The 14,848-nt window shown below is 44.4% G+C and overlaps 6 protein-coding genes across 6 annotated transcripts; 2 read left to right on the top strand and 4 right to left on the bottom strand.

Annotated features, from left to right (window-relative positions):
* Positions 1-672: 672 nt before the first annotated feature.
* Positions 673-1,692, top strand: N7495_001338 (uncharacterized protein; the record flags this gene model as incomplete). The annotated part of the gene is made up of 1 exon (XM_057204008.1): positions 673-1,692. One exon carries the CDS (start codon positions 673-675, stop codon positions 1,690-1,692), a length of 1,020 nt encoding a protein of 339 aa, XP_057068081.1.
* A 273-nt stretch (positions 1,693-1,965) lies between these two features.
* N7495_001337 (uncharacterized protein) lies at positions 1,966-2,418 on the bottom strand (the record flags this gene model as incomplete). Its single annotated transcript, XM_057204007.1, has 1 exon — positions 1,966-2,418. One exon carries the CDS (start codon positions 2,416-2,418, stop codon positions 1,966-1,968), a length of 453 nt encoding a protein of 150 aa, XP_057068080.1.
* A 3,468-nt stretch (positions 2,419-5,886) lies between these two features.
* Positions 5,887-9,222, bottom strand: N7495_001336 (non-ribosomal peptide synthetase; the record flags this gene model as incomplete). Its single annotated transcript, XM_057204006.1, has 1 exon — positions 5,887-9,222. The coding sequence occupies one exon, from the start codon at positions 9,220-9,222 to the stop codon at positions 5,887-5,889; it is 3,336 nt and encodes a 1,111-aa protein (XP_057068079.1).
* Positions 9,223-10,108: 886 nt separating this feature from the next.
* On the bottom strand, positions 10,109-10,996 carry N7495_001335 (fungal specific transcription factor domain-containing protein; the record flags this gene model as incomplete). Its single annotated transcript, XM_057204005.1, has 1 exon — positions 10,109-10,996. The coding sequence occupies one exon, from the start codon at positions 10,994-10,996 to the stop codon at positions 10,109-10,111; it is 888 nt and encodes a 295-aa protein (XP_057068078.1).
* Positions 10,997-11,580, top strand: N7495_001334 (uncharacterized protein; the record flags this gene model as incomplete). The annotated part of the gene is made up of 2 exons (XM_057204004.1): positions 10,997-11,216; positions 11,273-11,580. The coding sequence occupies 2 exons, from the start codon at positions 10,997-10,999 to the stop codon at positions 11,578-11,580; spliced, it is 528 nt and encodes a 175-aa protein (XP_057068077.1).
* Positions 11,581-12,360: 780 nt separating this feature from the next.
* On the bottom strand, positions 12,361-13,494 carry N7495_001333 (dTDP-4-dehydrorhamnose reductase family protein; the record flags this gene model as incomplete). Its single annotated transcript, XM_057204003.1, has 4 exons — positions 12,361-12,391; positions 12,442-13,150; positions 13,203-13,222; positions 13,313-13,494. The coding sequence occupies 4 exons, from the start codon at positions 13,492-13,494 to the stop codon at positions 12,361-12,363; spliced, it is 942 nt and encodes a 313-aa protein (XP_057068076.1).
* Between the last annotated feature and the right edge of the window lie 1,354 nt (positions 13,495-14,848).

Here is a 14,848-nt window from a genome sequence, read left to right as displayed (position 1 = left end):
TGAAACCTAGTTATCTGGAAGTAATTGATTGAATTGAATATGCATGCGTAGAAATATATATCTGAGAGATTGTGAGAATAGTCAGCTGACACCTATATTTGGCACTAATAATTACGCCTAATCAGGAATAGACTATTTTATTCGCGAATATTCGCTGTCGGTACACCTATACCAAGTGTGGAATAGCTATTCGATAAAGGTGATGAGGCTAACGCCCACTTCTGACACCTATCACAGGTAACGCTTTACGCCCCTATGATATCTTTGTGTCCTCTTGAAGTGGTTGTCAAGTCTGGTTTTCATTCTTAGTTTGCTATCTATTATAAAGTAACAATTTGATCACATGACTGCTTTGTTCCATATTCCAACATTCGCATATTCGTGCCGAGCTCTAACTAAAGTGTACTAGATTTGAACTTTAAGGATGAATTTCGAAGATCTCCAGAAAATTGCTCTTGAGCGTGCTATCGCACCTTAGACCTGCAAAATAGAACAAAAATGTGTCGACAAAGCCAATTATATTCCAGTATTTTTGCCCACAGGAACACCAAAGATAAGAGATGACTAATCTTAGTTATTCGTCATCTTCCGTTTAAATATTATAACTATTTAGTTAACTTAGTTCTACACACACACACAAAATTTCTCTTAATCACTTTGGAATTACTTGTCATGCCGCTCAGAAATTTTATCAAGCCTGCATACTCTCGTGGTGAAGAATTACCGATACCTCTCGTACCCTACGTGAGAGGCTGGAAATTTACAGTCCAGTCACATATTCCGCCCCCCCCGACGCCTGTGATCTCCAACAACCGCCTTTACACTCCCCAAGATGCTACTGAGTATGATCAGCTTGGTGGTGTGGAGTGGCTTCTCAAGAACGCCCCTCTTCCGGGCAAAAAAGGGGTACACAGTATTACTTTAGAGATTGTCGAAAATATACGGAACGGAGACAGACTTCGAGCGCAGGTGTTTGCTGTGATCGTACGAGATGCGACGACTGACACTCCTTCTGAAATACTTGAACCAGACCGAATCTTTGTTGCTAAAGTATATGATCCTCTTTATCATGCTGATGATGTTGATGTGGCTGGATTCATAAGTCCTATCAAGCTTACTGACCATGATTATACCCATGAGTGTGCTGTTTATGAGAAGCTTTCAGAGTATCAAGGAAAGCGGATTCCCAGGTTTTATGGATCCTTCTCCCTTGATATTCCATTCTTCGACAAAATACGCACCGTTCGCCTTATCTTAATCGAGTACATCCCTGGCACATCTATGGATCAAGCCAATGCAGCTGATTTTTCACAACACACTCGACAGCAAATGATAAAATCAATAATTAACTTCGAAAGCGATGTGTTTGGGTTTAAAGACATCAAACTTCTCGATCTACACCGCAGAAATATCTTGATAATGAAAGATACTCAACACAATCTCGTTTTCATTGATTTCGCAGATTGTCTATTCAATCGCAGACCTGATGAACCTCGGTTCGCCCGTTTAAATACTTTCCTCGGTCAATATATATCGCCGCTTCTTAGGTGCACGGGCAAAAGCTGGAAAGCTTTTAAATCCGACAAGAAAGAAGATAACTGGATTGACTGGGATATGGATGCATGGGTCAATAACCAGTGGGCCCACACGAAAGATACAATTACCCCAGAGATGGTAGCAAGATTTGGTTAGTATCACCAGCAATTGTGCCAAGCAAGAGCGAAGAACTTGATTGAAGAGCTACTCTACCCGAAAAGTGGGCCATGCAAACAGATCAAACAAGCCACTTCAACAGCCATGACAAGTCAGACCGCAGCTATATAGATTGGATAGCTGCAAGAATGTAATGAACTTCACATTATCAACTATCCATACGTAGGTTGACCGAGTCCACCGACATTAGCATATGGCCTGCATGTACAATCAGTGAGTGTTTTCTATAATAGATTTGGTTTCAGACCGAAATTAAATATTCACAATTGCTCGCTCATCTAGAAGATTGCTAGCTTTCCATTCCTCAACAGCGTCTGCGATCCATGCAAACAGTAATTTCCGGAAGGTCATATTCCCTCCTTCTCCGGTTTCTGAGAACAGAAATCCACGGTCGTATTGGTACCCATCGACATCGTCTGCCTTGAATTCCCACAAAAACAATGATAAGTAGTCAAACAAACCAACACGCTTCGCTGATTTACCATATTTTGCGCATTGCTTGCCCAGAATTACTGCATTATTGGAGAGAAGGGTAATTTCCCCATCGTCATTATCATATGCTCTTGCCTCCATTTCATCTGCTTCTTCTTCTGTTTCTGCCTTCGCGGTTTCGAAGTCCTTGGCATTTATCGTATGGGAGTTTTTATATTCCAATATAGCCAGGGCGTACTCATTACCGTCGGGTGTCATGACGGCCCACTTCATATCAAAGCGGGACGTCTTTTCTTTAAATTCGGAATTGCAGACAAGTCTATGACCGGCTGGAATAAGACACGCCAATGCGATATTAACTGGGTTCACAAGTACTAGGCTTGATAGCCGCACAACGTCTTCTTCAGTTGATATGAAGTGGGTATTTTCGAGGCGTGCCATCCATCCGCTCATGGGATCTTTTTTCCTCTTCCAACGGCCCGGGGAAAATGCTTCACGAAAAGCTTCTCGAAGTATTCGATTGTTCTTACGACATAAACAATGGCGGGATCTTGTGCCGCTGTTTCTCCTTGGCATGAACTCAGGTTACGATAGCCATCTGAGGTCCACTTGAAAAGGACGGGGTCCGTATCAGGCAAGTGAAGTTTGAATGAATCTCTGATTTTCGTCATCATGGAGCTGGAATCCCTATTAGCAACAAGCAAATTCATATATGGTTCATGAGTTTCACTTACAGGTTCGGATTCAAGCTTGTGTTGATGAGATTTGGATTGGTGTTCATGGATAAAAACAAGAGAACAAGTTCCCGCGACTTGAAAGTGAACGCGCTTCCTTCCCTTTTCTTCAAAAAAGTAGAGCTTTTTTACTTGAAATGCGAAAAATCTACTCTTTTCAAGCTCCAAAGTACATTATGCCTTGTAATTTAAGTATCAAAATACCTAAATTGAGACATGATCAAACTCCTTTGGGGCCTTTGATACCAGGCGAGAGAACTACCTCAACAGGCCCAGTTTTCACTGAACTCTCATCACAATACTATCAATTGTATAATATAAGTACTTAAGCTAAGAAGGAAAATGCGTAAGCATGATTATAGACGCCTATAAAGGGTTCATCACCAGCTTAAAGTGGCTCTGGGAACAGTCAAAGATAAAGCAACATATACTGCTCTATTGAATAGCAGTAAGATGCTAAAGAATAAGATAGATAAAGATATAGTACGTCATCCCTATAGGTAGCGTCGACCAAAAGTTACAGATATTCACCCGTGGTCACATAATGACCTAGCTATTAGCTCATCCTCCATAATATCAATAGATCATCTCTACCACTACCGTCTTCCCTCGCAGATTAAGAGCATGCAATTAGTCGCTATTCCGACTGATAATTGATTCTTCCCTTCTCAGAGTCCTGGGATTGTAGTCATCTTATCCTCAGTTTTTTGATCTCTATATCTTAAAGTAAACCATTTCAACTCTCATTTTGTTGCGACAGCCGAGAAACAAGGCCATCAACAGACGGAAAGTATTTCGGCCGAAAAAAAGCTTCTGCCAAGACAGTGACTCTGGAACTAGATTAGTATATCACGGCATCCTTGAACGATATGCATTCATCGCAAACGACACCCTTGAGCGATGTGCATTCGCGACAGTAATGTCTCGTCTTCACCGTCTCTTCTGTCTCGGACGAATGTTGACATTCGTCCAGGGCAGAGGGGCACCCATATACTATAAGTAGCTAGTTCTTTCATAATGAAAAAGCAGACTTCACAACAACTGCAATATTCAACTAGTAGGAGTCCACTACCAGATCGGTGGATTGTCTACGGTGTTGAGTAGCGGTTTGTTGGAGCTCACTGTTCTCAGTAACGAGCGACTAGCTAGCTACGCTCGCTAAGCGAGCGACACATTTGGCTTAAACAACCAGATGTTATATGAGTTACTCCTTTGCTAAGGCACTCTTAAATCGTTCATCAACAGTTATTTACTGTATTTAGTTTTTGGTGTTTATTCGCAATTGTTACTTTGGAGATACAGATTACTAGACAGAACGAATTCATCTCACTGTTACTCTTAATTGCTATTGATTAGATACTCTACCTTCTCAGATCATAGAAACAATATGACTAGGGGATTACTCCGGTATTGACCTAGTCAGCGCTCTTGATCCAAGGGACCTTTGACCGATTACTCTATAGACTTCGGGTTGCGAGTTTACCTCATCAGTAAGATACGTTGTTGTACTTATAGTTTAGGTCTACGGATCTACGGTGCGTAATACTAGTCCAATCTATAGATAAATACTCTGTACTCAATATTTTTATTCTAGCGCACATGTTAATAATGCATGTTCATAATGCGTAGTATAGATTCAGTTTTCTTATTGCTTGACTGTTGGAACCAATGGAATCTGGTTTACTGCAGTGAATGGACTCGGGAAGTGAATAGAACTAGTGGGATCGGGGCATATCCAATTCCATCGCGGGGACTTGGAATGAACATGCATCGAGATCCCTGTGAACCGACATCGACTTTTTGATGCTCATATGGTATAATGTCTTCTTTAAAACTCTTTACCACATACGACCATAGGGTGTGGAGAACAGGGCTTCCCGTCCGCTCAGCCGTACTTAAGCCACACGCCGGCTAGTTAGTAGTATGGTGGGTGACCACATGCGAATCCTAGCTGTTGTATGTTTTTTTTTTTGTTTTTGAATAGTTTTGCTATAATATATATACACTGAATGAATAGGAGGACCTCAGTAGATGTACGGGGTATAATGTATTTCATAAGGAGTATTCTGTACTCTGTACTCAATATCTTTATTTTAGCGCACATGTTAATAATGCATGGTCATAATGCGTAGTAGAGTTAGATTCAGTTTTCTTATTGCTCGAATTTTGATACATGTATGGTATGACTTCTTCTTTCAATCTATCTAGCACATACGACCAGGGCTTCCCGTCCGCTCAGCAGTACTGAAGCCACACGCCGGCGGTCAGTTAGTAGTATGGTGGGTCACCACATGCGAATCTTGACTGTTGTATCCATTGTGTCCTGCATTTTCAATGATAGCAGCAACTTGATTAGTGCCATAGCTTCTCTCTGCATCGAAGCTGCCTACAAATTGCACGACCTTCTTCCGGCGATCCAGGCTCAACCCCGTTCTATGGCCTTTCATCCTGGTGGTGCATGCTGCAACATTAAGTGCAGCTCGAAATGTGCTGTTGACCGAATATTTCACCACCACACAGACAGGAACGCCCAAAGAAAGTTCACTCGCGCTGAAAATTAAAAGGCCCACGAGCTTGCTACGCGCAATGTCTCCCTCGGACATCTCGCTCCAGCAAGCTTTGTATGTCTGCATAGCAATCCTTGAACGACATGGAGCTATCAGCATCAGCAATCTGGATTATGGCCAATTTTTTTTAAGATCGTATTGCGAATGAATCATTGAGTGGAAGATTGGAGGTGGGAAGCTATTACGTTGTGTATTTTGACTTAGGTGCTTTACAGACGCGCTCGGAACTAACTCACGATTTCAGTTTTTAATTGAATTTCCTACACCAAGTGCTTCGTTTGTACATAACTTGCCTGAAAGATTAGTACGAAGATCAGTACGAATATTACTTCAGAATTTGTCGTAGCATCTGTCACTCTAATTAATCGATAAATAAGTCAAATTTCACCTATATTTCCATGCTTCAATGACAAATAGACGAGATAAATTAAGAAAAGCAACTAAAATCCAAGGTTACACAGCCGTACCTCTGCATTCTCGGCCAGGAGAGGAATAAATCGGCTCAGTACCCGGAGAATCTCGTTCGCACGGTCCTGTCCCCAAATTATGTTTGGTGCTCCTAACCAAATCTCCAAGTCGTTATCACCGGGGAGAACCTCTAGTTCAACATGATTCCGGGTTCTCAGGGAGCCAATACTCAAAGGTACCCACGAGCATTTGGCCTGTCCAAGTTCAAAGCCCTTTTGTCGAAAACGGGTATTCTGGAAGGTCAGAACGCTTCCAAACATGGACTCTTTGGTGTCCTCCACAATGTTACAATACTCGACTAACTCAAAGGCCAGACTCTCTGCATATTGACGCTGGACAGACTCCATCAATTTTAGAACAGTCTGGTTGAGATCTGGTTGAATGCAAACTGCCACTCGGTTCATGCAAAGACCAACGATTTCATTGGTGGCAAGGGAGTCCAAGCTTCGCCCGCTGGTAGTTAAGCCAAATGCTACATTGTATATTCCAGTGAAGCGAGCAAGGGTCAATGCCCAAGCAACTTTCACAACGGTTGCCAGTGTGATACCCGCAGGAGGCTCGACGAATGGAATCTTGGTTTCCGCTTCTACCATATAAGAGTTGGTCAATGTAGCAGAAGCTGTGCGGGTAATATCTCCGATATGAGACATTCGAAACCCTGTCAAATATCTTTGCCAAAATTCCAAGGAATTCTTATCGACCTGGGCCCGAGCCCATTGCTCCATATGGACCGAGTATGGAACTGGTTCGCTTAATGCAAGGTTGTCATATAAGTGCTTCAAATCTTTGGAAATGATCCCCCAAGAATATCCATCGTACAGCGCGTGAGAGAGGCGAAGTATGAGAAAGGCGCTATCATCATGGCCTTGAACAAAAGAGAAATAGGCGAGCGGGACATCAAGTGGAGGGATTGCAATTTCATCTTCCTCGCAGATATCCTTAACAAAGGATAATAGGTCCCGATCAGCATCAGTTTTGTACCGCACGAGGTGTAGTTCAAGGTGCTTTAACACTATCTGTACCCACATAGAATTGTGGTTCCGGAAGACTGACCGCAAGATTTCGTGTCGTCTCAATAAAGCTTGGCATGTGGCATTCAGCTGATCTATATCGATATTGCCACAGATGCGGAGAATAAAATACTTGCAGGGTTCGTGAAGTCTAAGACGCTGACCATCAGTCACTGGAAGGATGCGGTGAACATTTTCGGGGTATAGTATATGGCGGGAAGATGCGGGAATGTTGGCTAAGACATCTTCTAGTGCGACTGGCATTATTAATGGAGCCTGTAGGGTAGTTTGTGGGTCAGGGCACCCCTGTAGGACTTGACTGTAGCATGCGATGTTCGATAGGTCAATAAGCCTTGGACTTTGGAAGATATCCATAACTTTGAATATAGTACCCTTCTGACGGGCCCTTGATGCAAGTTGAATGGCAAGGATTGAGTCACCACCAAGGTGGAAGAATGAATCATTCATCCCAATGCTCTCCGCAGGAAGCTTTAGGACTTCGGCACATACCTGCCACACCACCTCTTCTGCTGGCGTGGAAGGTAGCTGCCGTTGGTGTTGACTTCCGCTAGTGAACAGCGCAAGCTCTTCAAGGCTCAGAATCGACGCTTGCTCGCGTAATTTTCGACGATCTGTTTTACCGGATGCGGTTGAGGGTAAAAGCCGAACTATCAGTAATCGCGCCGGAATCATATAGACTGGGAGCCAATTTCGTAGCTTCTGCTCCAACATTACCAGAGATCGTTGAAGCTCGCCACAGGGAACAGCAAAAAGGCTTTTCTCGGAGCTTTGACAGGGGATATCACCACATCCATCATGTTTGACCTCAATGAAGGCCGTGAGAACTTTTGGAGAGCTCTCCTCCTGGCTTGACACTAGTTCGACAATCACACCCTTTGCTAGTGGAAATAATTGCTGAATAATGGTTTCAATTTCGCTGGTCTCCACTCGCTGCCCGCGGATCTTGATCTGAAGGTCCTTTCGACCAATAAAGCATAAAGAGCCATCTGCGGCATAGCTGACGAGATCACCGGTTTTATATAGACGAGTTCCATCTGTGTGCTCTCGGAACTGCTTCAACCATGGTGGGGGCTCAGTTATGAAGGACGCTGTGTTTGCGGCAGGGTTGTTGATATACCCCCGACCAATCCTTGGCCCTCCAAGAATCAACTCCCCAACTGCCCCAATTGGGACGAGCTTATTGTGGTCTGATGGATTAACAACCCAACAATCACCTGCCATAGGATAGCCGATATTGCGCAAATCAGATTGGGATGTAATAGAGGGTTGCAGAGTAAACTTCACACAGCCTTCTGCTGGGCCATAGACATTCATCAAGTGGACATTATCTTGCCAGACGCGTACCTCCCGTATCGACATAGGCTCGCCACTAAGAATAACGGTTTGTAGGGTTGGGAAATCCGGAGGCACCATTGTGCGAAAGACAGTTGGGGTCAAGTTTGCCCAGTTGACTTGCATGCGCGTTGCTGCATTCCCAAGATCTTCACGACGTTCCCTCTCTGACGGAACACAGACACAGCCGCCTGCTAGCAGGGTGGCTAGGATGTCGGTTATGCAAGCATCAAAAGCGAAGGATGCAAACTGTAAAACTCGTGAGTAGGGCGTTAAACGGGCTTTTTCGATATAAGTTGCCGTCAAAGAACAGAAAGCGACATGCTCAATGACCACTCCTTTTGGTCGGCCAGATGACCCTGATGTAAAAGCACACCATACCGCATTAGTTGACTGGACAGAGGAGGCTGGAGGTGTTCTGGGTGTAGAACTATGTCGCCATTTAGAACTTGGATCTGTGATGTCGATAATAGTGGCTGCCAAACGTTGAGTGGCCAATGGAATCTCTTGATGTGTTGATGTGATCATGACCCTGGCTTGGACATCTTTATACACTTCCTTCAAACGCTCAGTAGGATGAGAAGGATCCAGAAGGACAAATGCACCACCGGACTTGATGACACCCAGTACTGCCACTACTGCCAAGTGTGTCTTTTCCAAACAAATTGGGATGAAAATTTCTGGCCCTACGCCGAGTGCTTGGAGGTGCCATGCAAGTTGGGAGGATAGTTCATCCAGCTGACTATATGTCAACTCGCCATCCCAAGCACAAACAGCTGTCTTATCTCCATAGCGATTGGAGACAGAGCTAAACTGGCGGTGCACGAGATCATCGGAGCGCATCGGAGCATCTCCTGTCCACTGACATAGAAGAGACACATCTTGGGTACTGAGGCTATATTCCTCTATAATATCATTCACAGGGGATTCAAGTTCCTTCAGCATGGTTGGCAATAAGGGAAGGATTTGGGTGATTCAAGCCGCAGGTGGCAGATTTAAGAGGATTGCGTTCCGAGGTTTGATCGGCCACTTTATGCGTTTTGGGTTGACATAAATTAGCATTGAAGTGGCGAAGACCGTCACGCATAAAACGCCTTGCTTTAATTTTAATAAATATTACAGAAGGGTTTCACGTGGTAGAGTGGAAATTTGCGGCCCAAAAGCGCCCATATAGATCAAAACTAGAGAGACTAAGTGTCGGTACACCTGTACCAAGTGTGGAATAGCTATTCGATAAAGGTGATGAGGCTAACGCCCACTTCTGACACCTATCACAGGTAACGCTTTACGCCCCTATGATATCTTTGTGTCCTCTTGAAGTGGTTGTAAAGTCTGGTTTTCATTCTTAGTTTGCTATCTATTATAAAGTAACAATTTGATCACATGACTGCTTTGTTCCATATTCCAACAACTAGACATAGTATAAGACAAATCTACATCCTTCCACACATCTCTGACCCTACCCCTACATTCTCTAGACACCCTTACTGGTTCGCAGACAGTTTGGTTTTGTGTTCGTTCCTCATCTCTAGCTGAATCGACCTGTGCATTCTGACTACACTGCCTACGAGCTTTCCTCATATCACTAGGTATAGCAATCTCCACGGGTGGTGTGGCATACAACAGTCTACGGCCCGCGGAGTATAGTTGGCTGATCCACTCTGAGTAACTTCCGCGGATCTAACTCGCTCAGTTTCTACGACGATTGATGGCATCAAAAAATTTCTCGTCCCGCGGAATCAACCTCAGACATGTTTAATCAATATTATTTACAAGGATATAGTTCTAGTCGGGAGATAAAAATCAAAAGATATGAATGTTATTTTGTTCTTCACTCATAAATACTTGTTAAATTATCCCAAACACTGGGAAACATAGCGCCAATGAAATCCATATCTGGCATAAATGCCTGTTGATTGAGATTCGTTGCATCGCGAATCGGCGCTGAGCTCAACAATGTTTCAACAACTTCAGAGTGCTGGGCCAGGCATGTATCGGCTAGATCCCACCCCATCCTCTCCTTATGTGACCTTAGGGACGAAAGAAATTCGTGAGCCATCTGAAGAGACGAGTTATATGAAAGTTCAGAATGGCTGCCCGTTTCAAGAGCGCATCGCAAAAGGAATGTGGTTGTGGACGTAAATATAAACGCTGCGACAGGGCGCCAAAAATCCCCCAGATGCTCATCCTGCAGTTCCTGGACAAGAACTACAATCTCCTCAGCAGTTCTCCGAGGCAAAATGCTCTGATTTGCCAATTGCGCTGGATTTATTGAGTTAGAGCTTTGACGCCACCGATCTAGATCTATACGCTGTAGCAGTAGCTTTATAGATAAAAAGGCAAGGCGCAAATTCGATGCACCGGGAATATCTAGCTTGACACCGTGAATAATGATTTTGCGAACATCTCCTTTTAAATTCTGAACCCATTGGTCAAGCTTTGAATGGAGGTTCCAACTCAAGTCAGGATTGTCATGATGAATGTTATACACTTGTTCAAGGCAATAGTCAAGAATACTGGTGAGATCTGCCAGCGCAATAAACACCTCAAGAGCGCTTGTATCTTGAGAATTACCAGCAAAGTACTCACTTTTAGGTGGCGGTAAATCGTGTTGTAATCGGCTTATATATGGTGGGGTCCCATACGCCAAGCTTGACCTATTTTTTTTAACGTGGATCCCTCGAGCGTGTCTATCGGAGGTCTCTCGGCAGGAGGGCATATGTCAGCTGTGTTATCACATTTTGCTCGAGACGAAGGGGTAGAGCTTAAACTACAGCTCCTTGTTGTGCCTGCAACAGATATGCGGTACTGTCTAAGAAATCGCAAGCTTGATGCATTAAGCTGCCCATATGAGAGTGTTCTGCTATACCATGACGCTCCATGGGGCCCATTGGGGCGAGAACAATGGTTCCTCAGGTATTGGCTTGGAGCTGATGAAGGTAAGATCTGATTTTCACCCCCGCTGTTAAGACTCTAACATCTTATTTTAACATAGGTACCCAGGAGAAGATTCTGACTGGTGATTGGAGATGCACGCCAGTCCTGGCACCTTCATTCTCTAATCTTGCGAGAGCTCACATTGTCACAGCTGAGTTTGGCCTAGAAAGAGATGAAGGTGAATTTTATGGCAACCTTCTAAAGCTTGCAGGAAATCAGGTTACCATGAAGCAATACCAGGGAGTACCACATGCGTTCGCTCATTACAACCATCCTGAAAGAGGGCTGCCTCAGAGTTTCGAATACATTGAAGACACATGCAAACTTCTCCGAGAGGCTCATTTTGGGCCTTTGGCAAAGTTTTGATGGCGTTGGATGAGGTTGCAGCTTAAAGAAAATGCAATACCTCGAGTCCATGAAATGTTGATGGGTATCCAGTCACATAACCATATGGATGTGTCAAAGGCCCGATTCTATTTATAATTTGTCTAGTTTAGTCAGCTTGGAATGGCCACAGGCGATTGATAGAGACACCATGTTTTTTTTAGGGCGCTGTTAGAGCAAACACCGCCCTTTTTTTACTAGGGACACCCTAAAACCAAGCTTATGTCAGCCACTCTATTTCAAGAATACGCTATTCGAATGAACGATTGTCATCCGAGAAATGTTATGATCACTTCACCAGAGAGCAATCGATCAGATGTGATGTTTATTGACTTCGCTGATTGTTACGATCACATAATTAGGACATGTGACCGTCGAGGTCTGTCAAATGGAGGTCTGACTACCAAAGGAATAGTGGATTCTAGTGGGCAAATGAGAGTGCAGTATGCGTATGTGCATTACCCCCACCCCCATATGGTATGGTATTGTATGGGTATTCACGAGAGGAAAAGGCAACTTTGGAAAAAGCACCTCGGGTGATCACTCCCAGAGATCCAAGGCCTTGAATATGAAGCCGAACGGTGAATTTGATATCCATCTGGGCAGGTGAGGAGCTGCCATGCGCTACATCCATTGACACATAAATCTTGCAAGGTTGGAATCACTAATTATGAAGGTAAGATTGCGTGGAATTGATTTACATTTTGGTTCCTATACAAATATTTACGACATGGGGCACTTCCAGCCTTACTGGTTGTTCAACTATTTTTTATATGCGCCCAATTCCCGTCGCCTGATTGAAATTAGCGCCAAAGCCAAAAGAAAAGACAGGTCGTTACTTACCACCAAGCAGCAAAGTCCATGGTATGAACATCAATTCCCAAGTCCTTCAGTACCTTGGTGGACATGTGAGTATCGTACGGCCGCTGAACACCACCAGGGTCATTGCCCTTCCTGTTGCGGACCATTCCGGGAAGAGGCACTCCGAGAACTTTAGCCAGTGTCTCACAAATCTCATATTTGGTCATGCGGTCCTCGGAAGTAAACTGTAAAATACGAGGTAGCTCCTTCACCCGATCTTTCTCCTTGATATACTTGATGACGATATCCCGACAGACACGTGCCACGTCTTCTGTGCTGGTGGGATATCGTTGAGCCCAGTCATCCATGCTAACGGCAGCATTCTCATCTTGTGCTTTCATCACAGCATCAACTAAGCAATTGACAGCGCTCTCGGAGTTTTCTTTCGCGCTCCCATACAATACCGGCACGCGCAGTACCACTCCAAGTCCTGTATCCTGGGTTGCTTCCAGGACGGCGGTCTCTCCATCTCGCTTCAATTCACCGTACAGGTTTGGCGGATGAGTCTCAGAACCTACCTCATATGGCGCTTCACCCTCCACACCGGGGAAGACATAGTCAGTCGAAATGTAGATGAGAAAGGCGCCGCGGGACGAGCACTCAGCAGCTAGCGTCCGTGTGGCCTCGACATTGACCTTGCGTGCCCGTTCAGGGTTCTTTTCGCATAGATCTGGAGATCTGTTTGCGGCACCTAAAATTTTGGATAAGCTTATGCACGTTTGTTGAAGCTTATTTTGACCTACAGTGGATGACAATTTGGGGTCTAGAGATGATGGATGCATTAGTATCGAGATGATAACTTGCCAATTGCATTTTTCTTCTTTTCGTTTTTCCATAATGAGGTTTAACTTACTTGACATCGTCGATAAGGCTTTTAATCTCTTCGGTGCTTTCCAAGTCAGCTTTGAGGATCGTCGGCGGAGCTGCGCGCGAAAAGCCTTGGCCGACAGCCAGGACCCCCGAACGTTGGAAGAGGCTGAAAACTTGGCGTCCGAGAAAGCCACTAGCTCCAGTAACAAGGACGGTGGACGACATGATGGTAATTGAGGAAGAGAAGATATTTTGCTGACCGGTTTCACTTCAAGTGGTCTGGCGGGGTTTTGGGATGACGTAACTGACCGAGCTCCACTACCTAAATAGGTAATGTCTTTGCTCTTTGTTCTTCATCATGAACCTGTTACTTGTCTAGCAATTCCAACTCATTCAATTGAAATGCTGATTTTACGTCAAACCACCATCGACATATCAATCCGAGCGCTATTATCTAGGCGATCTCCAGGGCTACCATCGGCTATAACATGGACTCTGAACAAGCAATTTTGTTACGGTAAATGGTTACTGAAAAGTCCCGAAGGGGACTCGCGAAACATCTCATCCTCAGAGAGAATGAGAACAAAGAAACCTCTAGCACAGTAAACACATGACTTTGCACCCACGATATTCAAGTTTTCCTGATAGTGGACACACTCTTTGGTGAAATCGCTGTTTCCGACATCTCCGATCTTGACTGGATGGCCTCGGGCCCCTCTAGGGTTAAAACTGATTTGACTATTGATATACACCTTCAGGGCCTGCAGTGTTTCAAGGTTTGAAAAGGTTCATTTCACTTATGGTAATGGTCAGTGCATGATTGACCCGAATACTAGTCTGATATGTAGCTATCGGCTGGCCCTCACGACTGCTGAACTGCATACTGGTGAGCCCAGTCAAACACAGGAAATGCGTTTTCCAGATATCTTCAGCCCAGTAATATCAAAAATGGCAAATTACGGACAGCAATAGAGCGGCTTTGCTACTATCATTATGGCGTAGAGGTGGATCTCCATCCCATGAACTAGGCCTAATTCGGTGCGCTTTGGCCTTATTGCTAACCCAATCTTGCCTGATGGTCAATTGGAAATGGTAATATGCGCACCTAGAATCTACTTATTGAGGGCTCTAAAGTGAGGATGCGAAGATATTACAGGCCCGGTGTTTAGCCGGCAGAAATAACCTCAGGCTAAAATTAGACCTGAATGGACTGACATAAAGAACGTTAAATCTTCGATCCCCCACTTGGTGGACCATCGGAGGAACCCCGTGTGGAGCCTAGAGTGCTAAAGCACGGAGGTACTTTTCCCAATATATGTTATGACTCCGTGTTTCTAATTGCTTCAGGTTTGATGAAACTCGCTAGTGAACCACAGGAATACACGGTGGAGGATGGAGTGCCCGGAATCCCAAGAATGTAAACCCCTTGAAACCCCCGGAAACGTTCTCCCGCTCCACAACTGCTCCACAACTCTTTTCTTCCCCTTCTATCTTCTTCACTCAACTTATATCTCTGTAGGTGAGTTACTGAGTTACATTGTGATCACTTTCCCGATGCGGTTCGATTCAAGATCGCGCT

The sequence above is a fragment of the Penicillium taxi genome (assembly GCF_028828555.1).
Source record: "Penicillium taxi strain IBT 34144 chromosome Unknown utg000001l_segment0_segment0, whole genome shotgun sequence".
In the NCBI taxonomy this organism is placed as follows: domain Eukaryota; kingdom Fungi; phylum Ascomycota; class Eurotiomycetes; order Eurotiales; family Aspergillaceae; genus Penicillium; species Penicillium taxi.
The sequence above is the reverse complement of the archived record's forward strand: the minus strand, read 5'-3'. Positions and strand labels throughout refer to the sequence as shown.